This window comes from Balaenoptera ricei, chromosome 2 (assembly GCF_028023285.1).
Source record: "Balaenoptera ricei isolate mBalRic1 chromosome 2, mBalRic1.hap2, whole genome shotgun sequence".
Taxonomy (NCBI): domain Eukaryota; kingdom Metazoa; phylum Chordata; class Mammalia; order Artiodactyla; family Balaenopteridae; genus Balaenoptera; species Balaenoptera ricei.
Window position 1 is genome coordinate 32,699,985 of NC_082640.1, and position 27,688 is coordinate 32,727,672.

Here is a 27,688-nt window from a genome sequence, read left to right on the forward strand (position 1 = left end):
AGCAACAAGGTCCTACTGTATAGCACAGAGAACTATATTCAGTATCCTGTGATAAACCGTAATGGAAAAGAATATTAAAAAAAAGAATGTATATATATGTATAACTGAATCACTTTGCTATACAGCAGAAATTAACACAACATTGTAAATCAACCATATGTCAATAAAATAAAATTTAAAAAAAGGAAAGACAAGCTTTCCTCGGAACAAACTCTAAGTGGGAGCTCTTATGTAGGGCATCCAACTACCCAGTGGACAACCTCTTCAGCTGTATGACTACAGAAAGTGCAGCCCTTGTCTTTCTAGGGCTGCTTCTTATTTTGACCTTGGAGAACAACAAAATAGTGCCACTCCCCCTGGAAGTCTCCTGGCCCGTGGGCAGAGGAGCCTTTTCAGCCTCAGCTGTCCTTTCACCTCCCTGAGCCTGTTCTCTCGACCCCATAGTGGAAGTGACACCAACACTCACCTTTTCCTATTGAATTAAGTGAAAGGAAGATGGTACCCAGTGTGGGAGGGGCGGGATGTGGGATGCACTCCTGTACATCACTCACAGGAGTGAGGGCTTGGAGAGCAATGTGACGATGTGTACACAGCGGGGAGTCCATCCCCATTGTTTCAGTAATTCTACTTCTGGACACCTGTCTCAGGGGAATGCTCTCTAATATGGAGACAACTTCACATGCAGGGATGATTATTTTTAGTAGCAAAAAGGTAGAACAACTTTAAGAGTTGACGAAGGCAGATGGCTACGTAGATGGTGGCAGATTCACAGGGCACTGGAACATTATACAGCCATCAAAAAGCATACTTTCAGCTTGAGAAAACACTTATGCAATTATGTTAAGTAAAAAAAAAAGAAAAACCCACAGCAAGATTCAAATTCTATATTCAGTATGTTTGCAATTATGTAAAATGGAAAAAAAAAAACACCCAAGATCTATGCATAGGAAAAAAAATTGGAAGGAAACACACCGAAGTGTTTACAGTAGTTATCTTTGGGAGGCAGAAACGTTGATATTTTTAAATGTTTCCTACTTTTCTGGATTCTCAGATTTTCTCAAATGGGTACCTATATATTATTTTTAAAAGGGAAAAGCAGATAAGAAACTAAAAATATATCACTTCCTCCTAGAAATGTAGCTTTTGCCAACTTCTCTTTCCTCCTATGCTTCCTCTGAGGGATTCTGTGAGTTTTTAAGGGGCCACTCTGTTACATTCGGGAAGGACAAAAGTGCCACCAGCCAGGAGGTGTGGCCCCTGCACAGGGACTTCTCAGGATGGGGGCGGAGGGGCAGGAGACCTCTGCCAGGGCTGCTACTCACCGAGGACCAGAGTGGGCCAGCTGGAGATGCGGGCCTTCAGGCCTTGGTAAAAGATCTGGTGCAAAAACATGATGGTCTCACTGGAAGAGAAAGCACAGGGTAAGCTCCGGCCAGCAGTTCCTCTCCTTCCAGGTGTCCCCTCCCCCCAAGTTCAGTAGAGCTGAGGGGCCCCAGGGGGGAGGACAGGGGCTGTCACTGCCTGTGGGACTATAGCAGCAAACCTTCTCAGGTGAGACCTTACAAGAAACCCCATCAGTGGGATGGAACCTACAGTCTGTGGGGCCTAATGCAAAACCAACATGCCGGCCCCTTGTTAACAAATGATTAAGAATTTCAGGATGGTGACAGCAGAGCCTCAAATTAAGCACGGTTTTTCTAAGCATGCAGTCAAATGCCCGTGAAGCCGGCCGAGGAGGGGGCACTCCGGCTGCTGGCTTCCCTGGGCCCCTCAAGTCCCCACTGGCTCTGTCATTGGGTGCTGTCCCCTCTCCCAGGAGTTTGTGTCCTGAAGGCAAACCCCCAGCCTGGGGTCGCACACTCTCAGGGCAAGGGCAGGGGGTGGAAGGCGCTGGGTGGGCGCAGAGGCGGCCCTGAGCTGTGAGGCACAGGAGGCCGATGGGGGCCTGGGACCCCATGTTCACGGTGGGCCTGGGGGGCACAGGGCTCCCTGACCCCAGGGGAGTTTGAAATGCCCTGAGAACCCCACTCTGCAGAGAAAACAGGGTGGATGAGGAGAAAAAGGGTGTGAAAAAGAAAAGAAGGGAGGGCTGCAAGAGAGAAAGGGGTGAGGGAGGTGAGAGGTGGTGGTGGGGAGAGAGAACAGAACACAGCACCTACGGCTGAAGAGCCCAGCCTATAACTCCATCACACCCGCAAGATGTGCAGAAGGGCTGGAACCGGTAGGGCCTTTAACAAGTATCTAAGTAGCAGAAACACTCCGAGTTCTCATTCCTGAGAGTGGGTCCTCTCATTACCGTGAATTAACTGTCATCTCCCTGAAGTCCCGAAAGAACAGGCCCCCACAGGTGTGGTGACACTGTGATTTCTGGACTAGGGGCCCTGCCTGATGGCTGAAGTCATTTGCAGTTTTCAGGTAACAAGTCTGTGACAGATTCACCCTTGACAGGGCTGGTTTCTTCCTGTTTGTGGCCCCTGAACTAGTTACTGAATAGATAAACATGTACTGTACCAATGTGAAGAACTTTAGTTGTCCACATGGGAAGACCCTTAGAAAAATTCAAAAGAGAACAGTCCAGGGGTGCATGAAAGTGCACAGAAGGGAGAACGTGGGCCCTGATGTGGGGGAGGTTGGAGGTAGGAGGACTTTCAGGGGTTCCTGGGGAACTGGGAGGCTCTGGATGACCCCGAGCACCGCCACAGCAAGACTCAGGGACCCATTCCTGGGCAGCTCCCACAGACGGCTGCAGGATGCACTGTGCAGGATTCACGGCACGGACTTGTAGGGTAGCACATTAGGAACATCATACGCTGGGACTATAAAAATATATTTGATGAAGCCTCCGTTTTTAAAGTACTATAAACTGTGAGGATTTCACTTGTCATCCTACTACTCAGAAACTACCATTGTTACCTATCTGATAAGAAAAAAACGATCTCATTTTGATTCGATTTGCTTTACAAAATCATTGTGAGTGGGTTGGTTGAACATTTTTCCTTTGTATTGGCCATTTGAATTTCTTCTTTTGGGAACTGCCAAGTCATGTCCGTTTACTATTGTCACTTTTATTAATTTAAAATAACTCTCCATATTAAGCATATAATCTTAACATATACATTGCAGATATTTTTCACTCAGCTATTTGCCCACTGATTTTGTGTTTGGTGTTTTTTGAAGTTTTTCCATTTTGCCCTATGAGATTTTCTTTCTGCTTTTTTGCTTCAGGCATCATGTCTTTTCCCACTCTTAGACTGCATACACACTCACCTATATTTTATTTTACTATTTCATTTTTACACATAAATACTTAACTAGAGTTTACTTTGGTGTAGGATGTGAGTTAAGGATATAAACGTAATCTTTCTCTCAGTTTGGTTAGCCAATTGCCCCATTTTATTTAGCAAATACTCCAGCTGCTTTCACTGCTTTGCTAGGCTGCCTTTTTTGTTACTAAATTCTCATACATGCCTGAGTCTGTTTCTGGACTTTGTATTTTATTTTGATGGACTACTGGCCTATTCTGGCAATAGTCTCACGCTGTTTTCATTACTTTTAATATATTTATAAGCCTATAATACATTTTACTTAATGTAGGAAATGTTTCTTTCATCATTTTTTTCAGAACATTATTATCTATTTACATGCATTTTACTCCTTCAGTTGAACATTAAAATCACTCTGCTAGGCTGTACTTCGATTGGAATTATATTGAGTTTATAGCATGTTTTGGGTGAAATGACATCTTTACGACATGGAATCTTGCCATCCAGAATGCTGGCCCACTTTCTGTTTTTGTACAGCCTGTAAGCTTAGAAGGATTTTTTATAATTTTAAACGGTTGAAAAAAAATCAAAAGAATATTGTACGATAAGTAAAAATTAGATGAAATTCACATTTTAGTGTCCATAAGTAAAGGTTTATTGGAACACAGCAACATCCATTCATTTAGGATTGCCTAAGACCACCTAGTTTTGACAGAGACCCTCTGGCCCACAAGGCCTAAAATACTTACTATCTGACCCTTGACAGAAGAAGTTTGCTGATCCCTAGTCTATGTGAATGCTACCCCTGAATTGTGCAGCGCACAGCGGGGGCAACTATATTCTATGGCCCTGCACACTTATAGCCCAGCAGGGAATCTATACACAGAAGAATTCATTATTTAAGTGCAATGAATGCTACAAAAGGGGCAGCAGGGGGGCCCTGGAAGCACACAACCAGGGAACATAAGCCAACGGTGACAAGGGGCATGGGGGTGGTCAGGGACATCCAAGGAAAGACATGAAAAAAGAGTAGGAGACAGCTGTCATAAGGAAAATAGGAAGGACAGTAGGGTGGGAAGAATTCTAGGGAGAGGAAGCGACTTGTCTGCTTTGGGAAGTGCTCATTTTGCCTGGTTCCCTTCTTGAGCCCAGAAAGGAGTGTGACTTGCCCAAGGCTGGTCCTAGGTCCACAGGGCTTGGCCGGTGGAGGGCAGAGCCAGGCCTCTTCACTCCAGGCTCACCCTGTGCCTCCTCACTCCCCAGCCCATGCAGACAAGACGAATTGATGGCAGCACACGCCCCCACTGAGCCTCATCATTCTTCTCGGCCCAGGACTCCAGGCAAGCGCTGCCAGTCAATCAGAGCGGGCATCAAGATAGGAACCATCTGTCCCCCACGCGGGATGCCTCTCATCACGGGGCAATGCCTGTGGTTCCCAGCACACGTTGCTGGGCATGGTTTTTATTAAAGGGAAATAGCCCAAGAGTATATGCTCATTGTTTCGGGTAAACAAAACCTGGTGCACATGTTTACTTCAAAGATTCCCCCCGTAGCCTTCGAAAAGCACACAATTAACCCCCTCCCCAGCTCTGCAGCATCCTCTGTGAATCTGCCAACCTGGAGACAGCCCTCTCTCTTCTCAAGGACTTCTTTTAAAGAGCTCCAGCAAATGAAATCACCAAATTAGCATCAGGTATCTAATGTGGCTGTACATTTCAGCCTAAATGCAAATCCAGGAGAAAGCTATGTGCAGAAATCCTTCCAGTGAGTGGGCTGGCAGCCTCCGCCCTTGACCTGTGACACATACAGACTCTGTGCTGTGGTCCGAGGCAGGGAGACCTGGAAGGATCATGTCCCGGATCCGGCCTCCACAGCACCTACACAGTAAGAGGGAAGGCTGGGCTCACATACAATCGAAAGTTCTCGACGGTGCAGGCGTGGGCAGGAGCACGTGCTGAGACCTGCACTGTGGCGGGCATGGGGGTAGGGAGGATGGGGGTCGGGGAAGATTCCAGCCCATTATTTAACAGGGCAGCAGGGGGGAAGCACAGGCCTTCACATCAAACAGAACTGGGTTAAAATCACAGCCCACCCGAACCCTGAGCACACCCCGTCACCTCTCTGATCTCTGGTGCCAGCCTCATGGGGCGTCTCTGAGGATTGGAAATTACGTAGGCCAAGTGCTTACAGAGAGCCTGGCACCAAGCAGGCCCCACAAAGCACCATCTTAATGTGGTGAGTGTAGTCCAAAACAGTCATGCCAAGTGCTGTGCAGGGTTGCTATACAGTTAATGAAAAAATAATTTCAGCTGTTCTTTGTGCTCACAAAAAGCACAGAGGTTAAGCCAGTGAAGCCTGTACTCTTATGTACCCAGTGGATCATATAGTGAGGGGTGAATGATTAGAAGGCAGTCATTTTCTAGCTCTTCCTGCCCCGCCCTGGGCCCCAGGGTGGGGGGGGGGGAAGGAAAGAATTCCCGCCTGCTCCAGATTGAGAACAGGGGCCAGGGGGTGGAGAGAAGCCAGTCACATCAGATTGGCATCCATTGATAGGACCATTGGTTCTTCTTACTTAATATTGTAAGAAAATATAGTAAAACATATTTGATTAATTTTCAATGTTGAACCAACCTTGCATTCCTAGGATAAATTCCACTTGGTCATGATGTATTATCCTTTTTATGTATTTCTGGATTCGATTTTATTTAATATTTTGCATCTATGACCATGAGCGATATGGGTCTGTAGTGTTCTTTCCTCACAATGTCTTTTTCTGATTTTGGTGTTAGAGTAATGCTGGCCTCACAGAATGAGTTGGGAAGTGTTCCCTCCACATTAGATTTGAATTCAGTTTCTCACAGGGTGCATCATAGTGAAGCTTTCTTGTTGTAATAATGTCTAGCTCTTATGAGCACTTGGGCTATGCTGGGCTCTGTACTAGATGCTTTACATGAGCTCTCATTTGATGCTCCTACACCTACAAGAGGCAGGTCCCATTCCCTGGTCAGTGTTTCCAAGGACCGCTAGAGTCCATATTCTGGAGGCCTTAACGATTCATCAGGCTGGGGCTATTTTGACCAGGATCAATGAGACTGCTAAGATGGGAAACAGTCAACCTTGGGCACATTGTGGAAAAGGAGAAACAGGCCTTGCAGGGGCCTGGAAGGACACCAGCAAGAGAGGGGACTTTCTTCCCTCCTGTTTATTCTCAGTTAAAGGCATCTGATCTGATCCATGCAGTGATTAACAGACAAAAATATAAAACCATGTTGTGATTTGCTTCAAACAACTTTTGAACACATTCTGTGAGTTGGTATGAATACTCTTAACCAAAGATTACAGGTGAAAAGAATTCCACTGAATGCAGTGGAACAAAATTATGCAAAGATTAAATAAATACAAAAGGACACCTTTATCTCTTAGTGGTTATGATAAACGGTCACCAAGAGTTTGCAACTGTGGCCTAAAATGCAAGGAGAGCACAAACAACCTAGAACTGTAACAATGCTTCCTGAAGTATTTCTCAAGTAGGGCCGTGGCCGAGCCCCCAGTACAGGCAGTCCCCTGCGGTTGTCTCAAGGCTCTCATTTCCGGGTGCTCTGGGACCTGCAAACGTGTTGGAAATGCAATCCCTATGCTCTACTCCAGACCTAAAGATTGAGAAGCTCGGGGTGGGGCCCAGCGCTCACGTTTGAGAAGCTGTGAGTCCAGCTGAGCTGTCTGGAGTTTATTCAGGAAGAAACAAGTTCTTCACACTTTTCAGCCAAATTCCAGGTCATTGAGTTTAAAAGACCCAATTGTAGTTTCTGGAGAAAATCTTACCTGATTTCACAAAACAATAATACCTATTTTCTTTGTTTTAATAAAGAAATCAAAGCATTTATTTACTCTCTAAAAACTGTGTTCGAAATGTATATTAAAAAGCAACCTTGTAAGGCCCAGTGATTCAGTTTCTAGAAGGTCTAATGAGGCTAAAAGCCACTCCCCTCCTCCCGCTCCCCACCCCCACCATGTCCCCATACTCCGACACCTCATCCACATCCATGGGGTCAGCATCCCAATGTCCCTGTCCTTGTCCTTCTCCCAGTGACTTTCAGCATCTCCGGCTCAACCTCTCAGAATCAGACCCACGTCCACTGCCTCTACCCCATCTCCTTCCGGGGTGTCCCACAGGTTCCTAAACTCGTCACAGCACACTGGCAGGTAAAGGGGAAGAGCAGGGCACAGGGAAGGTGACCCTGGGTCCCAAACACCTCTGCAGAGGGCTTGGATGAGGGCCAGTTGGAATTAGTGAAATGACTGAATGATGGATATTTTAAAAGAAATGCAGCTGAATGAACAACCTGGAGCACATAGTGATTTACTTTAATTCCTGGATGAGAATCATTTGTAAATAGCACTCTGTTGACATGTTTTCATATTTGTTGCTTTTACCTAGTTTACCCAATTTTAATGCCTACCATAAAGCTCATTTAAACCATTTCCTAAGACTTTTAAAAAGAGGTTGACAGCAGAAGGGCCGCCATCAGCTCAGCCTTCTCAGGTAACACAAACCCCATACGAATGGCCAGAGTCACCATTTGGGAAAAGTAACTGCTTTCATAAGATATGTGGGTAGTGTGATACAGAGCCCAACTCTAAGGAGACTCAGAATTCTAAAAATTTAGACCTGGCTTCTAGATCGTTATGACGATGATATTAAGGTAGACGAATGGAACCCATTTGGTTTTTTGTAGCTTGATTTATAACTTGTAAACATTTAAACCAGGGTTTCTCAACCTTGGCACGATTATTTCTGGTGGAAGAATTCTCTGCTGTGGGAGACTGCTCTGGGCACGGTAGGATGTTTAGCAGCGTCCCTGACTTCCACCCACTAGATGCCAGTCGCAAACCCTCCCCTGCAGCCCCGCCAAGTTTTGACAATCAAAAATGTCTCCCATATATACACTAATATGTTTAAAATGGATAACTAATAAGAACCTGCTGTATAAAAAAATAAATAAAATAAAATTCAAAAATTCAAAAAAAAAAATTGCCTCCCAGGGATTGCCAGCCATTGATCCTACTTGATCCTTCTGAAGCAAAAAGTAAATTAAAAAAAACAAAAAAATGTCTCCCAGCATTGCCCCAGTTGAACCATTAGTTTAGACATATACTATGTGGGCCTCTATTTGTATTCCTGCCTGTAATAGCTGGGGCACTGGCTTCTCGTCATGGGACCTCGGGCAGCTTCCTTCCTCTCTGGGCCTCAGTTTCCTCCCTCTCTGGGCCTCAGTTTCCTCCTCTGCACTTGGCGGGAACTAGTCAAGGGCTCCTGTCCAAGTTCAGTGCCGGCCAGGCTTCCTCTTCCCGCCTCGGCCAAGGGCTCCGGGAAGGGGGGCTGAGCTTCAGGGTGCTCACCTGTTCAGGAAGATGCTGCTGACATCGTCGTGCGTGATGGGAGGCTTCTTCGAGCTGGCGGCCATCCGCAGCGGGCGCAGGAAGTTGTTGACAAGGATGTGCAGCTGCTGCACGTACTCGGCCTCGGCCTCCAGCATGCTGAACACCACCTGGTTCCTCTTCCGCATGCTGTCGGCGTGCGGCGACCGGATGTAGTCCTGGATGATGGTCTTCCACTTGCGCCGGCACAGCCAGCCCCGCAGGAAGCTCTGCACCTGGGTGCCGAGACCAGCGGGAGAGTCTCCCGTTAGCCACAGCTGCTCTGGTCCTTCCAGGCTGTGAGAGCCCCAAGGGCAGGGGCCAAGGCCCTGTTGTCCCCCATGCCGGGCACGTAGGGAAAAGAGCTGAGGCAGAGATCAGGCCTGGTGCTTCTGCCTGCATGGTGCCGGGCAAGCCCTTTGGTTCCTCTAAGCCCGTTTCCCGTCTGTGCCATGGGGCTAATGAGATGACGGCTGGACTCAAAGTGAGGTCCCTGTAAGGGAGCATCGGCATCTCCCGAGAACTTGTTAGAAATGCAAATCCCCAGGCCCTGCCCCGGCCCTCTGCATTTAAACCAGATCCCCCAGGTTGCTTTGGCAGCATCCTCTGAAGGAGGAAAAGTGTGGCCCCGAGTCCCCATCACGGGAGGGGGCTTGAGCATAGAGGGTTGCCAGGCTGTGCTGGGCACGGCTCACACCGCTTCTTGCCTAATGACTGGCCTGAAAGCCCAGAAGTTTCAATGAAAGCTCGTCTGGATAGAGGGCGATTATCAAATTCAGTGCGGCAAATTAGTTAATCTCATGCTTGGGCCTCATCAGCGCCCGCCTGCAGCCTCTCCTCTACCTCCGCGGGGAAATGAAGACAGACACTTGACTTGCCTGACTCGGAGTTGGGCTGCTTGGCCTGGCCTCGTTCTGGCAGGAACTTGGGAAGGGCCTCGATTCACAGACACAGAGAACTGTTTTAAGATACGCACGCTTCCAATCAAGGCACCATGTAGCTCCTCACCATTCCTGCTTCTGAGCTGTGTGCAAGCTCAGGGGCTGCACAGGGAGGGCCCCAGGGCCCCAGGAGCAAGGGTGCTGGGCGGTGCTGGGGTGGGGGCACCTGGAGATCCAGGGGCCGCCTGCCAAGGCACTCATCAAAATATTATCAGCTGCAAAGGGCACTGGCCATGCACAGCAGGTGCAACCATCCGGGTGCAGACCTTTGGCCAGGGACGTCTGCCCTGGGGAGGAGAGGCCTGGCCTCAGCAAGACAGATCTCCTTGAAGAGAGGAAGCTTTTCTGGAGAAAGGAGGGCCTTGCTCTGAAGCCCCAGGAGGGTGAAAACAAAAGGAGGGAGGTGCATTTCAGGTGGTACTTAACAAAATGTTCCAACCAGAACGGCTTTGCAAAATGGGCCGGAAAGCCCAGTGGGGCCATGGCAGAGAAGGAAGGCCAGCGCATCCCTGCCTGGGTGGGGCTTGGTTCAGACCCCAGGTGGCACTGGTGGCAAATCCCAATGTCCATGGGGGCCTGGCAGGTCCTATAGATCCTGAAGCCGGCTGGGTGGGCACTAATGGAGCAGCACCTGGCCTGGGGCCAGCAGTCACTGTGTGCAGGAGGTGGGCCCGGGGCTGCAAGACCTTCTGCTTTTCCAAGAGATCGTGTGTCGCAGTGACCAAGGATGTGGGCTCTGGAGCTTGGTGGCCAAGGTTTAAATGTCACTCTGCAAGTACTTAGCTGTGTGACCTGGGGAAGTCACTTTGCCTTTCTGTGCCTCAGCAACCCATGTGAAACGCAGATAATAATAAAACCTCAGAGGGCTTTTAGTTAGGAACAGATTAATCTACATAAATCTCCTAGAATAGTGTCTGGCACATGGAAAGTGCGTAATGAATGTTAGCTCTTCCTATTTTTAAGAAGCCAGAAATACATATTTTTATGTGAAATGTTTAGCTTTTAAAGCACTGGCAACAAATTAAAAAGGGAAAAAAAAAACCACCGTGTGGGCTAAGAACCCCAAACATGCTGGTAGGCTGAACTTGGCCTGTGGGATGCCAGTTTGCAGTTTTCTGGTCTGGATGGCGCTGGTGTCCTTTTACGCTCTCAACAAGGAGGATTTTTTGGTTTCGTGTGGTTTTCTTACGGTGAGTCAGGCTCCCCTGCTTCAAGTCTGGCAAGCTGCAAACACAGACCATACTCTTCCCCTCCACAACCCCCTCCATGGGGTGGCCCACGGTGCTGGTCAGTATCCCTGCCACTGGGCAGCTTTCTGATACCTTCTGAGATGTCTCTCCTAGCCTCTAATAGTGTAAAACCAGTGGGGCCAGGTAAGGGGTGTCACAGAGGCCGGCTCCCATGCTGACCTCTGCCGGGGATGAAAGGGGGACATGTTTGCAGGACAGTAGCTGGGGGGAGGGTGGGCATGCAGGGCTGTGACAGTGGACATGTGGCCTGGGGTATCATTGAGGCTGCCCAGGGTTGTGAGGAAATCTCTCGGCTGTGAGTCTCACAGCCTGGGTTCCTGCCCTGGTTCTATCCACTCTTATCTCTTGGAGCCTCAGTTCTCCTATCTATCAAATGGGCTGAACTACCCTACCTCACAGAGACAACCAGAAGACATGGCTCGACGAGGTGCTGGTCAGGGGTGAGGGGCTGTTGATTCTGCCTTTGGGGCGGAGGTGGGAGTGGTACGCCTGAGAGCAGTGGGACAGTAGGTGGACACTGCAGACCCTGGGCTGTGCCAGGGGGCTCTCTAAAGAGGACCAGGGCAGCTTTGCCAGCCCCGAGAGATGGTACAGACCTTCTTGATTTTCTTGATGTCACTGTCTTCGTCGTTGGGGGTGACAGTCTGGGTGGACTGGATGCGCTCATTGTCCTTGAGCAGGGATGCGATCTGCAACGGAAACACGGGTCAGCTGCAGGGGGCGAGCGGCGCCAGCCGGCGGAAGCCCCACCCCTCCGGCTGCCCCCAGGCGTGGTGTGGTGAGTGAGCGCCCCGCCACGTGCTCCCCAAGGACCAGTGGTACTGCAGCTCGTGTCCTTTGCTCTGTGTGAGGTTTCGAGCCAGACGTCGGTGAGTGAGCACTGGACCGGGAGCCCATCCACCTGGGTCCGGGGCAGCTGGGCTCTGACTCCGAGTGACCCTGGGCGAGGCACTCTCTGGGCTGCAGGCAACCCATTTGTAATCTGGGAGCTTTGGTCCAAATCTGTGATTCTCTTCCTTATTCCCTAAACCATCATCAGTCCCTTTACTTTCGAATTTTTATTGTGGTAAAATATATATAACGTAAAATTTACCATTTTGGGGGCTTCCCTGGTGGCGCAGTGGTTGAGAATCTGCCTGCCAATGCAGGGGACACGGGTTCGACCCCTGGTCTGGGAAGATCCCGTGAGCCACAATTACTGAGCCTGCGCGTCTGGAGCCTGTGCTCCGCAACAAGAGAGGCCGCGATAGTTAGAGGCCTGTGCACCGCGATGAAGAGTGGTCCCCGCTTGCCACAACTAGAGAAAGCCCTCGCACAGAAACGAAGACCCAACACAGCCGTAAATAAATTAAAAAAAAAAAAATTACCATTTTAACCAATTTTAAGTGCACAGTTCAGTGGCATCAAGTACATTCACATTGTTGTGCAACCATCACCATCATCCATCTCTGGAACATTCTCAACTTCCGAGCTCTGTACTCATTAAACAATAATGAGTTTAATGAGTTTAATAATGAGTTTAATGACTTCCCTGGTGGTCCAGCGGTTAAGGCTCTGCGTTTCCACTGCAGGGGGTGTGGGTTTGATTCCTGGTCAGGGAACTAAGATCCCGCATGCCGCGCAGCGCGGCCAAAACAAAACAAAACACACTAACTCCCCATCCCCCCTCCCTCAGCCCCTGGCACCCGCCCTTCTACTTTCTTTCTCTATGAATTTGACTCCTCTAGGGACCTCGCCTCAGTGGAATCAGACAGCATTTGTCTTTCTGTGGCTGGCTTATTTCACCAGCATAACATCCTCAAGGTTCACCCACGTCATAGCATGTGTCAGACTTTCCTTCCTTTTTAAGGCCGAGTAATATCCATTGTTATGTACAGATCCCATGTTGCCATCCATTCATCCGTCGATGGGCACTTGGGTAGTCCCTTTATTTTTTTCAAACAAAACCGTCCTGGAACCCCAGCAGGACTTCAGATGAAAGCACTGCTGGCTTGGCTGTCCCGTCCTGGGACAACCCTGAAGCACTTCTTTGACTTGGAGCCCTCTTTGGAGCACAACCTGGAAACTGCTGGCCTAGAAAAATGGAACAGCCCTTGAAACGAACGTTTGAGCTGATCTAAGAATCTCCATTTGCCAGATTTCGGGATCAGAGAGGTCGGCCCAGCTGCAAGAACAAAACCAATGGGGTGGTGACCAGGAGAAGAGGCGCCTTTAGCCATACCGTGGCCGGGGCCTCTGGCACTGCTCAGGTGGACGGGCCTGTGGTGTAGCCCCCAGGGTGGGTTCCTTCCTGCCACCCCCGAGTCCACAAGTCTCTGCTGGGGTTCCTCCACCAAGGCTCCCACGGCCTGCGGACTTGCCCGGGAAAATGCAGGCAATGCCTATTTATTCCATCGCGGCGGCTGTGAGCTCTGTGGGCGAAGGACTACCCCGTTTCATTCATTCCTGGGCTCCCGGTGCTTAGCATTCGGCTGGCACTCAACATATATTTGTTGGCTACATAAGTCAGTAAATTAAAGAAGGATCAGAGCAGGGACCTCCCTGGCGGTCCAGTGGTTAGGACTCCACGCTTCCACTGCAGGGGCATGAGTTCCATCCCTGGTCAGGAAGACACCGCAGTCACCAAGCCCCGTACATCTCAAGACAGCGGCCCAGGGGAGTCCACAAACACTGCCACAAAGCCAGAGCCCCTCGCGCCTCTTCAGAGCACGGGGCTTTGTCCCCTCAAGGCCACTTGCTGAACTGCAGAATGAATGGGCTCTCACAGTTGAGCGAATTGAGCACTTTGAAAGCAAAACGGAAGTTACCGCTCTCCACTTGCGGGTTGCTAAAATTACCCTGGCCTGTGCTTGGAGAGCGGCTGAAAATATCTGAGAAATATTCAGCACCGACAAGGACTTTTCCTTTTTCTCTCTTCCCCCCCACCTTTTCTTTCCATTCTCTGGGAACATCTGCACATTAAAATAAAGGCTGATTCTTTCATCTGTATTCTAAAGGCCTAAGGAATGAACACACACACACACACGCACACACACACACACAGAGGCAGGCTACTGGAGAGCTCAGAGATGCAGGGATGCCCAGTCAATGCCCACCTTTGGTCTGATGTTGTCACCTCCTTGCCAGTCTGCTTTCTTTGCCAGTTTTGAGATTTGCACACGGAAACCTTTTTTTTCTTTTGGATGGCAGTGTGTGTGTGTGTGTGTGTGTGGTCTGTATTTAAAACTGGCGCTTGTCTCAGAGAGAGGCATTCCAGGACATCTACTCAGCAGGGACCAGGGCAAAAAATAGATGCAATTAGGTCAGGTACTATGCTACGTGCGCAGGCAGTGCCAGCAGCCTTGGAGTCTTTGTTTAAGGATCAGGCCTGGTGGGCAAAGCTCTAGAGGGTTGTGAGCCTGGGGACCCTGCAGAAGTCTTGGGCTACAGCCCATCCCTGCCAAGAGCCAGTCTCAGGTGAGCTCATGGAGGCAGCCTTTCTCTTACCCTGGCAGGTCTCTTCTGGAGATGGATTTGCCTTGGACCCTGGTTTGCTTGCTGGACGTTCAGGGTCTGCTCAGCTGACCCTTGTCAATGAAGGCCATGCAGAGTGGGGACTTTGGCTCACGCCCAACTTGCCAGCTAGGGTCCAGCTCCGGCTGTCTGACCTGGCTCAAAGCCTGCTGTCTCCGCTGGCCCCCGCCCACTGGCCACCCATGGTCTGGCCTCCTTGACCCATCAGAGGAAAACCCTGTTTGCCACACCCCTTTGAGGCATAGCGCATGGGCTTCTGCCCCATCCTACTCCCCTCTCTGGAGACAGTGTCTTTCATCCAGAGTGCATTTCGTCAGTGCAGTCATTGATAGTGGAATTAATCCAGGTTCTTTCCTTTTTGTTAGCCTCTGAGGTTTTACTAAAGATCTCTGTAGCTCTTGCTTTTCCTGCAGATCTCTGCAGTTCATGCCAGCCAGCTCAGTTCTTTCTCCCTCCTTCTTGATCTCTTCTGGCCTCCTCCAAGCCCAGTGGGTGCCCATCTCTGTCTGCCTTTGTGCCAACACTACCACCGGATCCTGATGCAGTCTTTGGGTTGGGTACTGGTGAGACACAGCTCGCCACTGGCTAAGGTGGATGAGTCAGATCCCTACCCGGGAGGAGCTTCCAGCCTGAGAAGGGGGTCAGACCCCCAGAGAGGCAACATATAATCGGACAAGGAGAGGCCAGAAGCGAGGTATGTTCCTACTGCAATGGGAAGGTCTCACCATGAAAGCGGCAAGGGCTACCTGGAAGGGGTTTTGAAGGACAAAGAGGAGCCCAACAGGTGGGCTACAGGATGGAGGGAATTTGAGAGGGGGTGTGTGAACAGAGGCACAGGTATGACAGGGTGTTGTGTGCCAGGGTGGCGGGGGGGAGGATGGCAAGGGGGAGATGGGAAGCGGGACTCAAGGCATGCAGGGTGGGCCCTGGGGAGGGGCTGCATGGGAGGGGTGACGGCCGTCCTTTCTTACTTCTCCCAGAGTAATCCCCTCATTGACCTAGTTTATAAAGTGGGTACCATGTTGAAGTTTGTTTGCAAAACCAATCCCATGGCTAATTTTTTTTTTTAATGTTTTTAGTTCTTTTATTTATTTATTTATTTTATTTCTTTTTGGCTCTGTTGGGTCTTCATTGCTGCACGTGGGCTTTCTCTAGTTGTGGCTAGTGGGGGCTACTCTTTGTTGCAGTGCGTGGGCTTCTCATGGCGGTGGCTTCTCTCATTGCAGAGCACGGGCTGTAGAGCGCAGGCTCAGTAGTTGTGGCGCACAGGCTTAGCTGCTCCACAGCATGTGGGATCTTCCCAGACCGGGGCTCGAACCCGCGTCCCCTGCATCGGCAGGCCGATTCTTAACCACTGCGCCACCAGGGAAGCCCTAAATTTTTATTTAAACCCTGAACTAAAGATCTTTTCCGTTTCTTCCAGTGTCAGCCTCCCAGGATCCTGAGTGCTTCCAAGCCAATAAAATATTACGACTGCCTCTAAACTCCTATTTTGCCCTTTAGGGCCTGTCTTCACTCTCCAAATTTACTTCCCATCATAAACGGGAGGAAAATAGCTATTAAAACAATGAAATGGGGGAATTCCCTGGCGGTCCAGTGGTTAGGACTCTGCACTTCCACTGCAGGGGTCGCTGATTCTGTCCCTGGTCGGGGAACTAAGATCCTGCAAGCCGCACAAAGCGGCCAAAAAAAAAAAAAAACCAACCAACCAACCAACAAACAAAACAATGAAATGGTCCAAACTGAGCATTCTAGAGGTTGGGGGGTGATTCTTCTCAGAGGTAGACATTCCCTTTGTTTTAGATGGTCCTTAGAGCCTTTGGGTTATGACAGATGAAGCCTAATAGGGTTGTTTAGATGGGAGAAAAGAGACTAAGACAGAGGTGGGTGGTTACGCCTGGTAAAGCTTTCTGCAGGCTTTTGTTTGGATGCAATCTCCTGTTACTTCCAGGGCTAGGGGTGGGGGCTACAGGGTTGGGAGTAGAAACAGGGCTGGATTCCTGGATGTGTGACCCATGCAGAGCTCCAGGCTCAGAGGGGACCAACGCTTGCTTTAAGGCTCTGCTGCTGCTGCTTTGAGATTCTTAAGGGCCCTGCATTTTCATTTTGCACCAGGTCCTGCACATTATGAAAAAAGATGTAGACAATGGTATACTGGTAAATGCTTAATGACCAGCTCTCTGAAAGAAAACCTCCGGCTGGTAGCACCTGCCAGTTTCCATGGTGTGGGCATTCCTACCTCAGCCCATTTGAAGTTACCAAAGGTTGAATAACTAGCTTGCAAAATTCTTGAAAACATAACAATTGGTTCTTGCAAAGGTGATAGGAGCCTGCTCCACACATCACTGGATGCAAGGTGAGGGTCTTGGTAGATAAAGAGATTACGAAGGACACCACCACCAACGAAATGGCACGTGGGAGTGCGAGGAGAAGTTGGTGGGAAATCCTTGTAGCAGGAAAAGGCTAGGTGACATGAGGGCAGGGGCGGCTTCCATTCATTTTTAAGCTGTTTTCTGTTTCAGTGATGGACCCCCCTCTCTATTATAGCTAAACCTTTTGGAAAATCTGTTACACACAACAGCCTGTGTCAAGGGACTTGGGAACTGAAGGAGGAGCCACGGTTGGGTAGTCACCAGGGCTTTCGTGGATATGCTGCTTCTCCTCCTCGGACACGGCAGGATGGTATCTCCCAGTCCCCTCAAGTCAGGCCTGGTCACGTGACTTGCTTTGCCCAATGAAACATGAGCAGAGGTGTCACATCATCTGCTTGGTTCCTTTCCCCTGCCATGTGACTGGTGAATTTCCTGACAGTGGGAGCCCCATCAGACTGTGTCCCTGACTCTGAGTGAGGATGTTGTGGAGCAGAACCCACCATGGACACAAAGCGTGAGTGAGAAAGCAACCTTTGTTGTTTCCAGCCACTAAGACCCTGGGGTTGTTTGTTACTGCAGCATCGCCTAGCTCCTTCTGACAGATACATGTAGTGACCGCCCAAGGAGCAAAGAGCAGTAAAGTAAAAATAGCTGCCTTGGGAAGTGAGGTGATACATCAGGAGAGTAGAATTTGAAAGCAAGAGGTGGGCAGGAAAAGGTAAGGCCCCTGGGGAATCCTCAGGAATAAGTGGGATGGGGGCTTGAGGATTTTATTTGGCTATCAGAGAAAAGGTAGACCATGAGTGCTTGGGGCCATCCAGGTGACAGTCATTCCCTAACATTCACCTTTTATCAGGCCCGTCTCCTCAACAGGGAAGGAGTAAGTTGTGGGGCAGGCACAGGCCAAGGATCTGGAGCCTGGAGATCCAAGTTTGAGTCTGGACTCCAGTGCTTGAAGTGACCTTGGAGTGACCTTGGGTAAGTCCCTTCTTCTTTTTTTAAAAAATATTTATTTATTTATTTATTTATTTTGGCTGTGCTGGGTCTTAGTTGCGGCATGCAGGATCTTTTAGTTGCGGCATGCGGACTTCTTAGTTGTGGCATGCATGCAGGATCCAGCTCCCCAACCAGGGATTGAACCTGGGCCCCCTGCACTGGGAGCTCAGAGTCTTACCCACTGGACCACCGGGGAAGTCCCCCCTTCTTCTTCTATGGACCTCAGCGTCTTCAGACCCCTCCCAGCTCAGACATTCTAAGACCTTCTGTCTTTGTCACTGTGGTCACTCATCACTCACTCGGCTTCTCCTGCCTACCTGACGGCCTACTTCCTGGGAAATGGGCTCTGTTTCCACCTTCCTGGAGCTCACCCAGAGCAAAGAGGTGCCCTCTGCCCTGCAGGATGTGTGTGTGTGTGTGTGTGTGTGTGTGTGTGTGTGTTGGTGGGGGGCTACAGCCAGAAAGCTTTACTAAGCTGGCCTTTCTTTCAAAGTCTTTTTAAGAAAATCTTTTGCCCTGGAAGGTAATAAGCTCAGTTGGAAGCATTGCTCCAAATTCCCACCAAATGGGCCTCTGCTGCCACTCTGACACACACACACACACACACACACACACACACATGTAATCACTCACAACTGACCTGCTTTCTGCTCCCCAGCACCAAACGGGGTTCTGCCCTTTGTACCCACCCCTTCTCTGGCCTACAGACCCCTGAAAGGGTTTTAAGGTTGTATGCAACATGAACCCCCACCTGTGGCTGTAAAATGACTCACTTCCTGCTTGGGTTCACACTGCAAGCCCTATTATAGCACCGACCACACTCTACCACAATCAGACCGCGAGGGTAGAAGCTTCCTTATCATTAATGTCTACCACAGAGCCAGTGTCCATTCACTCATCAAGGCATTACTGAGCACTTACTATACGCCAGGCAAAGGGGGTGACAAAGGACTCACCCTGTCCTCAGGGAGTTTCCGCCAGCCCGGTGGGGGACAGACACGTGTGGCACTGGCTCTGCTGTTCCACGCTGACTGCGGGCAAGTGGTGGGAGCAGGGGGCAGGGAGCACACGCCTGGCTAGGCCAGGAGTCCCCAGGAGGAGGCATTTGAGCTTGGGAGAATTTCAGCAGGCAGGGAAGTATGCGGGTGACAAGAGCATTCCAACCAGGAGACCAGAATGTGCAAAGGCCAAGGGGTGCACAGCTCACTGCTACGGAGCACTAGCTGGAGCCCCGAGTGGCTGGAGGGGAGGAGCCTGGGGAAGAGGACGAGGCAGTGGTCAGGTGATTAGGGCATTTAGTGCATGAGTGAGTGAATGAATGAATGACTCCTGGACACCTTTGATCACAAAGCTAAAAACCTGGTCTTGGGACCAGACCTCTTCCCTGCTCCCCGACAGGGGCTCAGCTTGGATTCAGGGATGTGTGTTGGGCTAGGATAGATCCCAGAATGACCCAGGCGGTTTAGAGATGGGATGAGCCCCCATCCTGGGAGCCATGTGGGAAGAGGCTACAAGCGGAGGGGAGAGCCTGGCAGGCAGACAGGCAGACCTGGCTTCCAGTCCCAGCTCTCACACCTCCCAGGTGAGTGAGCTTGGGCAGGTGACTTGAGCTCTCTGAGCCTGGCCCCTCGTTCGATCCTATCAGGGTGGTTGTAGGGACTAAGGAAGCACCTCTGAAGGTGCCTAGTGTGGGGCTGGGGGGAAGGGCACTGAATCTGAAGTTTTTACTGAATCTGGAGTTCCAAGTTGACGTTACTGTGAGTTCAGAGCTTCACAGCTGCGTGACAAGGTGGAACTGGTGACTTCAGATCTTTGAGCATCCGAGGCTGAGCTGGCTTCATGGGTGGGTGACGGGGGTCCTGTGTTCAGAAGGCCAGGTGCTTGGGCCTGGAAGCTCAGAAGTTGCTGTCTTGAAATTCTTAAGAATCTTCTCTTTGAATTTGCGTTTTGTAAGTGACGTCTGCTGTGACCATGGGGCACACCCCAGGGGCTTGGAGCCTCAGTTCATGCGTGTTCCTGTCTCCCTGCCTATTCCTTATACCCCAGCACCCTGGAACCCAGGCCTCTGCAACCCTCTGTCTGGCTGGCAACGGGTCAAGTCAGCCCAGCAGACACATCTCACTGTCCGCCTCCGCCCTCTGCAGGGCCTGGTGTAGGTACAGAGAAGGTGGGTCTTGTGCATACCTGTGGCGTCACAGGGCAGGGCGAGGAGAAAACTGTCCTGCCTGGGCTGGTAGTGCCTGGTGCATTAGGTGGGTGACTTGGCAAGGTTCCCTTGCCCACCTGAATCTAGGTACTGAGTGCATCATGGCGCAGAGGTTAGGGGAGTTGGCGGTTGAAGTCGTGGATGGCCTGTCCACTATGGGTGGAGGCCGTGGCGAGTGGGAAGGGGAGACTGACTTCCCCCACCCTGGCCGGGGCCTTGCATTTTCACCTTGCATCGGGCCCCGCAAATTATGCAGCTAACTCCGATTGCAGGGATCTGTGTTTTCATATTCTCCTCCTCAGCTCAGTCACAGACCTTGGGTAAGGTGGCCAGATGGTTCTGAGCGCGCTGGTGACATGAGGGGGTGAGAGGCGATCAGATCATTGTGAGGTGGCGTGGACAGCCGGTAAGGGGTGTCTAAGGGCTGAAAGCCAGCGCTTCCCAAGCTTTAATGTATTGGGTTGGCCAAAGAGTTTGTTCGGGATTTTCTGCCAATGTTACAGAAAAACCTAAACGAACTCTTTGGCCAACCCATAAATGAGAATCTCCTGGGATGTGGTTAAAATTCAGATTCTGATTTGGGAGATCTGGGTGGGGCCTTAGGTTCTGCATTTCTAATGGGCCGCTGTTTCATGGACCACACTTTGAGGAGTGAAGTTCTAGATGGCTTAACCTAGCAACGGCTCAGCCTCCGGACAGCCGTGACAGGCAGAGGGAAGGGACTGCCTTGGAGCTGAGCCCGAGCCACAATCTAAGGACCTACCAGCCACCCTCTGGCCCTACCCTCACCCCCTCCGCCCATGTGGCTGTCAGCAGAGTAACCAGGAACTCGCCCATAAATGATCTCACTTGATCCTCACAACCTTGTCAGCTAGGGAGAAACAGCCTGTTTTAAGGATGGAGGTGCAGAGAGGCTGGAGGACTTGCTCCAGGTTGCAGTTGGTAAGTGGCAGAGGTGGGCTTCGAACCCAGATCTGACCCCAGGACCTTCCCACTCTGCCAGCATCACTGATTTTAAGTTTGGAGGCTGGCACAGCCGTGGCTGGAGCGGGTCCCTCTTGCCCATCACGTGCCTCCCTGACCCTGCGGGAGCCCGGGTTTGAGGTCTGAGGCCCGGGCCCCCCGCCAGCCTCCTCCGCGCCCCGGGTGGTCGGTCACCTCTGCCTTCAGCCGCTCAATCTCAATCTCCCCATCCTCGATCTGCTGCCGCAGCTGCTTGGCCACCGTCTTCTCAGTCTCCACGATCTGCAGCAGGTGCAAGTACTTCTGCATCAATGCCTCGTGCTCCGTGGCCAGGGTCCGGTAGCTGTGGACAGAGGAACACAGCAGGTAAGCCACGGCCTCCTGGTCCCCCGGAGATCCAACCAGAAGTGGGGCTCCCCACAGACTGCACTTAGGAGAAGGTCCTGACTCCCAGACACAGCGCCCGAGGCCTTAACCTGGCTACTGCGCTGCTACTGATCGCTCTGGCCCCTTCCCCAGCTCCCGGCTCACACTCTGACATCTGGTTCCTCCACCTGGTCTTGCTCTCACCTTGCCCGACTGCCCTCACCCTCTGGGCCTTTGCGCAGATAGATCTTCTGTGTGAAACACGCCTCCTCCTTCCTTTCCCTGGGCTAGCTCCATCCTCTTTCCCAGAGTAGGTCCTAGTTGAAATGTCATTTCCAAGAAGTCTTCCCTCCCCCTTCCCCCCATACTGTGTAGGGTGTTCCTGCAGTACTCCCGGGCTGCTATTACCATAGCACTGGCCAGACTGATTGGGGGTGTCCAGTTACTTCTGTTCCCCCAGGAGACCCTGCCTTCTCTGATGGCAGGGACTATGCCTGTGCTGCTTACTCCTGTCTGCCCAGGGCCTAGCCCAGTGAACATTTGTTGCATGGATGCAACTGAGTGAATGGACGACACACAGAGGAGAGTCAGGCACATACATTTCACTGGCTGGGAGACATCTGAAGAACCTGCGCAGTGTACCTGGGTGTCAACTCATGTACCAAAGGCTGTTAGTGCTGTAGGAATCAGAAGAGGGGCCAGGCCAGCAACAAGGACCTGTAATCAGGGAAGACTTCCTGGAGGCGGAGCTCTCTCTCCCACAAGAATCGGAATCTAGGCCTTCGGACTCCAAACCCAGTGCTCTGGGCACATGCCCATCCAAGGGCAGCCTCAGGTGGAAGGCCTGTGCTGGGGGTAATTAGCAATGGGGCTGGATGGTTAGGTGGGGCCAGATTAGAGAGTACCCCAAAGGATCAGAGGGTAGAATAAGTGGCCTCAGCCTTTGTGTAAATGAACATGTCTCAGATTTGCAAAGCATCACGACGATAGGGAGGGCAGGAAGGTGGGACTTGGAAGATGAGCTGGGCCAGGGGGCTGCCCAAGGTCACAGGCCTGGCTTCTCCCTGATACCCACAGCACCTGCATTTGAAGGTGTCAGAGCTGGGGAGAAACCCGATTCTATAAATGGGGTCCAGTCTCAGAGGGCAGAGAAGCTGTGAAAGGGAATCCCACCATTCCAGGGAGGGGTGCCCACCTGGGCAGGGGCAGGAGACTTGAAAGGCACAGATTTGGAGGGCAGGCTTATTGGTCTCTGGGAGTGTCTGCAACGAAGTTTGGGGGCCGAGGTCTCCAGTCCCCCCTCTCCCTGGCCCCCATCTTTCCTCTCCCTTTTTGCTTCAGCCCAGGACCACCTCCTAAGCCCAGGACCACCAGATAGGATCTCATAAGATTCCCCTCTGCCCGCATCCTTGGCTCCTCCTCGCGCTCACCCTTGTCTTCCTTCCTGTGTCCCCCTCTCAGCAGCGGGCAGCCCCCCGTTTCCCACCTTCCAACCTCAGCGGGGCCTTGAAACATTTCTGGTGTCCCTGCCAGCTCCCCACCCACCCCAGAGCTTCGGCCCCCTTCAACCTCATTCCTCACCACCCCCCGGTCCTCTGCAGGCGGTCCTGCTCTGACATCACAGCCTGCATGACGTGCGATGCTGTTCCATCACTTCCCGCCAGCCCCACGGCACGCCCACCCTCATCCTGTCTCAAGGGCAGCATCCCTGCTCGGACCTAATCTGCCTGGCTCAGCCCCAGCTCCCACACCCGCTAGCTGAGGGACCTTGGATAGGTCACTCAGCCTCTCTGTGCCTCAGTTTGCTCATCCATACAATGGGGATGATGGCAGTCCACACCCTGCAGAGTTGCCGTGAGGATGAAATCTGTGGACACACATGAAGCTTTGTGCGGTGTGCCAGCGCTGTGGCAACTACCGTCTCCCTCCCCTCCACATCCCTAGCCCCTGACCCCTCCTCAGGATTTCTGTGCATCAGATTCTGCCTAACAGCTCCACTGGCTCTTTCTCCTCAGCATATGCGAAGCCTCAAGTCACTCCCCACTTAGGATGAGGACGTGCCCTCCCCCTCCCCCACCCTCCCCTGAACTCCTGCCCCTCTTTTCCACCTTCAAGGTGAGGTTTGTTGGAAGAGCGACCGCACTCATCATCCCCATGGTCCCTCTTCCCCTTCACCCCTCAGCCCTCGGCGGGCTGGCGTTTGGCCCCAGCACCCACAGGAACTGGGTCCCTCTCTGGGGTCACCATCTCCCACTTAAATTGAGGGGACACTTTTCAGTCTGGAATCTACTGACATGACCTTCCAGGTACCCTGGATGTGGCTAGTCAGGGGAGTGCCAGTTTAGGGACGCTGGCTTTTGTCACAGACTCAGAAGCTGTGTAACACAAGTTCTTTAAGTCCCTGTGACCCTCATGGCAAAATGGGACAATGATAGCTTCCCTACAAACCCCCAGGTTTGAGGTGAGGAGGCCAGGAGGCCGAGGGTGGGAAACAGCTTTGCTCTACGAAAGGGGCTGTGTAGCAAAGTGGTAGGCAGTGGTCCCCATCATGCCCTGAAGGTGGGACGGTGCGGCAGGGCAGGGCTGGCGACAGCCCAGCAGGAGGATGGCAGGAGCAGAGGGCGGGCAGCAGACCTGGAGCATGTGCCTGAAGAAAACACCTTATCCAAAAATCAAAGCTCCATGCTTCTCTCCCACCCACTTCTAAAGATACATAACAAGCTATAAGAGAGAATTCTTCGGTCTGCACTACTACTTGGTTAAAATGAGGATTTTTGTGCATCTCTTATTATAATGAATTTAAACCAGAATTATCAGGTTTTAATGTTTTCCCAACTTCCCAAGAGGCTTAATTGTCTTTACTTGCAAAGGAACTTCAACTGAGAGCATGAAGGAATCCATTTTCACACCACCTCATCTCTCCTCGCTCCACGGGTGTGAAAATTCGGAGCCTTCAGTAGCTTGTTTTTAGCGATGGCACTCGCCCTGGTGCTTCAAAACGGGGAGCCAGAGTCTCATCTGCCGGACAATTTGGTCTGTTTGCACCTCCCTTTCTTCCCTTCACCAGCCCTCTCTGCCTGCCTCCCTCCCTCCCCACTCTGCCTCCCCCTGTTCTCCCTTCTTCTCCTTCCCCTCCCCCCTCTCATCAATACAGATTTATTGAGCACCTCTTTGTGCAGCACTATCTTTTTTTTTTTTAATTTTTATTGAGTATAGTTGCTTTACAATGTTGTGTTAGTTTCTTGCTAAACAGCAAAGTGAATCAGCTATACGTATACATATATCCCCTCTCTTTTGGATTTCCTTCCCATTTAGGTCACCACAGAGCACTGAGTAGAGTTCCCTGTGCTATACAGCAGGTCCTCATTAGTTATCTATTTTATACGTAGTATCAATAGTGTATATGTGTGAATCCCAATCTCCCGGTTCTTCCCACCACCCCTTCTCCCCTTGGTATCCATACATTTGTTCTCTACGTCTGTCTCTATTTCTGCCTTGCAAATAGGTTCATTTGTACCATTTTTCTAGATTCCACATATATGCGTTCATATATTTGTTTTTCTCTGTCTGACCTACTTCACTCTGTATGACAGTCTCTAGGTCCATCCACATCTCTGTGCAGCACTGTCTTTATAAGATGCACAGATTCGCAGAGCTGGAAGGATACTCAGGAATCACGAAAGGCCAACTGCCTCATTTTATAAATAAAGAAACTGAGGCCCAGAGAGGGGAAGTGAGTTGCCCCCCAAATAACAGTCAAGGAGCGTCAAAGCTGGAGCAGGAATCAGGCTCCAGTCCCTGAAGAGGCAGGTCTATGCTCTCCCACATGGCTGTCTGGTTCGCATCTAGCTCTCCTCACTGAGATGCAGACCGTAAGCCACACTCGGTGTTACATTTTATACATTGCTGTACATAAACATACCACAGAGGCATCCCAGAATACTAGACTATTATGCATACGGTGGGAGAGTACATTGTGTCTCTATACCTATTCATACACTATAGTGCTTATTTGTGTATATACCATGTATCTACTATGTATATGTAAATAAAAACTAAGTTAGGTACATGCAAACATACCTACTACTCAGTATTGCTGTGGAAGAGAGCCGGTCTCTCCCTTGACACACACACACAGGCACATACTCTCACGATGTACACGATCTGAGGTTAAATAACGCTCAGAGCCTATAGTCTGTCCTTTGGTCACACAGCCGGCTGCCTAGGGAAGACCCTGTGGCTTCTGTTGGCCCAGGAGGTGCCTGACAAGCCGAACCTGAGCCAGACTGGCTGGTGACAACTATTCTAGGGAAGGGGACTCTGTTTCCCTTATGGGTGACCATCACTGGGACCCCCGTCCCAGCCCTAGGCCCAAAGGAGGACATTCCTGAGGCCAGTGGGTTGACTCAGACCCCTGGGCTTGACCAGGGAAGACAAACCATGTCCAACTGGCACGTCCCCCTGGCTTCCTAAAGGATGGTGAGTACTGAGGGGTTTCTGTTCAAAGGTAGGTGGTGTCACTCTGCCCAATGGCTCCTCTTTTGGGGAAGAGCAGGTGTTTGGTTTGAGTTGCGTCTACCTTACCTGGGAGTCACAGAGACCCAGACTGGGAGCCAGGATCTGGGGCACCCCAACTTCTACTCAGGAGCCCGCACCCCTGTGTGCCACTGGGTCTCACTGGCTACACCTGTCAAGCAGGCCTGAAGGGACCCACACACTGGGTGGTCATCAGGAGCAAATATACTGTGTGAAAGAGCTTCACAGACTCTAGAGGACTGTGCAGTGGACACAGGTACCCTCAGGTGTGAACATTCGCTGTCAGGCAGGCTTGGCAGCACTTATGTCAAACACATGATTAGGATTTTATGGGCTACTTGGACCAATCTCCAGTTTAGTGAGTTGCTTAAAGAATCATTGTCCTCTCTCTGCGGCAGACAGAATTCTAAGATAGCCCCAAGATTTCCTGCCCTGGTTTGGAAGCCCTACATAATCTCTGGGATGATGAATATGATGGGTTTTATTCCTCTTACTAGGCTATACTATACGGCATAGCTGACTTTAACATAGGGAGATTCTCTAGGTGGGCCTGACCCAATCACATGAGCCTTGGAAAATGGAGAGTTTTCTCTGGCTGGTTACAGAAGGGGAGGTCGGAGATTTGGGGCTGGAGAAGGGTTTGGTGAACCATTGTTGGCTTAAGGACGGCGGCGACCACAGGGCAAGGAAGGCAGGACCTCGTGGAGCTGAGAGCCATCCCTAGCTGACGGCTGGCAGGGAAACAGGGACGCCAGTCCTACAAGGAACTGACTCTTGCCAGTGACAGGAGTGAGCTTGGAAGCAGAGATTTCTCCAGAACCTCGAGGTAAGAGCCCAGCTTGATTGACTCCTTGATTTCAGCCCATGGGCCTCTGTGCAGAGACCACAGCCGAGCCCAGACTTCCGACCTACAAAACTGAGCAATGGGTATGGTTTCAAGCTGCTAAGTTTGTGGGTTTTTTTTTTTGGCCGCACCACATGGCATGTGGGATTTTAGTTCCCCGACCAGGGACCGAACCCACGCCCCCTGCAATGGGAGCGTGGAGTCTTAACCACTGGACCTCCAGGGAAGTCCCTTAAGCTGCTAAGTTTGTGATCATTTGTTCTGCAGCAGTAGAGAACTAAAACACTCTAATAGATAGAATTTATTTTAAAAATTTGAGGATTAATGCCCATATAATGGAAAGCACAGACCTTATATATACAGTTTGATCCGGGTAGATAAATGCATACACCCTAATCGAGATAAAGAAAATTCCCATCACCCCAGGGAGTTCCCTCGTGCCCCTTCCCTGTCAATCCCTACCCCACAAGCAACTACTGTTTGGATTTCTATCACCACAGTTGAGTTCTGCCTGTTTTAGAATTTCATATAACAGGAATCAGGCAGCATGTACCATTTTGTGTCTGGCTCTTTTTACTCAGCCTATCAACTTTGAAATTCATCCGTTTTGTTACATATTTATATATATATATATATATATTTTAATAGATCTTTATTGGAGTATAATTGCTTCACAATACTGTGTTGGTTTCTGTTGTACACCAAAGTGAATCAGCCATATGCATACATATGTCCCCATATCCCCTCCCTCTTGAGCCTCCCTCCCATCAGGTTCCTTTTTATTACTGAGCGGTATTCCATCGCATGGATGTATCAAGGTTCCTTTCTACATCTGTCTGTTGATAGACACCTTGGTTATTTCTAGTTTTGGGACTAGTGTGCAAAAAGCTTCTAAGGACATTTGCATACACGATTTTTTGTAGCTGTTTTTCGTTTCTCTTAGATAAATACTAAGAAGTGTAACTGCTGGGTCACAGAGTAGGTGTATGTTTCACTTTTAAAGGAAATGCCTAACAATTT

At 50.6% G+C, this 27,688-nt stretch overlaps 1 protein-coding gene across 1 annotated transcript in view; it reads right to left on the reverse strand.

The window, feature by feature from the left end:
* RASGRF1 (Ras protein specific guanine nucleotide releasing factor 1) overlaps positions 1–27,688 on the reverse strand; it is a 106,809-nt gene that overhangs the window by 58,776 nt on the left and 20,345 nt on the right. Inside the window, exons 3-6 of the mRNA XM_059915342.1 lie at positions 21,118–21,265; positions 11,469–11,561; positions 8,664–8,917; positions 1,323–1,402 (exon numbers count right to left, since the gene is read on the reverse strand). Of these exons, the coding sequence (XP_059771325.1) occupies positions 1,323–1,402; positions 8,664–8,917; positions 11,469–11,561; positions 21,118–21,265 (575 nt within the window). The remainder of the gene's footprint in view (positions 1–1,322; positions 1,403–8,663; positions 8,918–11,468; positions 11,562–21,117; positions 21,266–27,688) is intronic.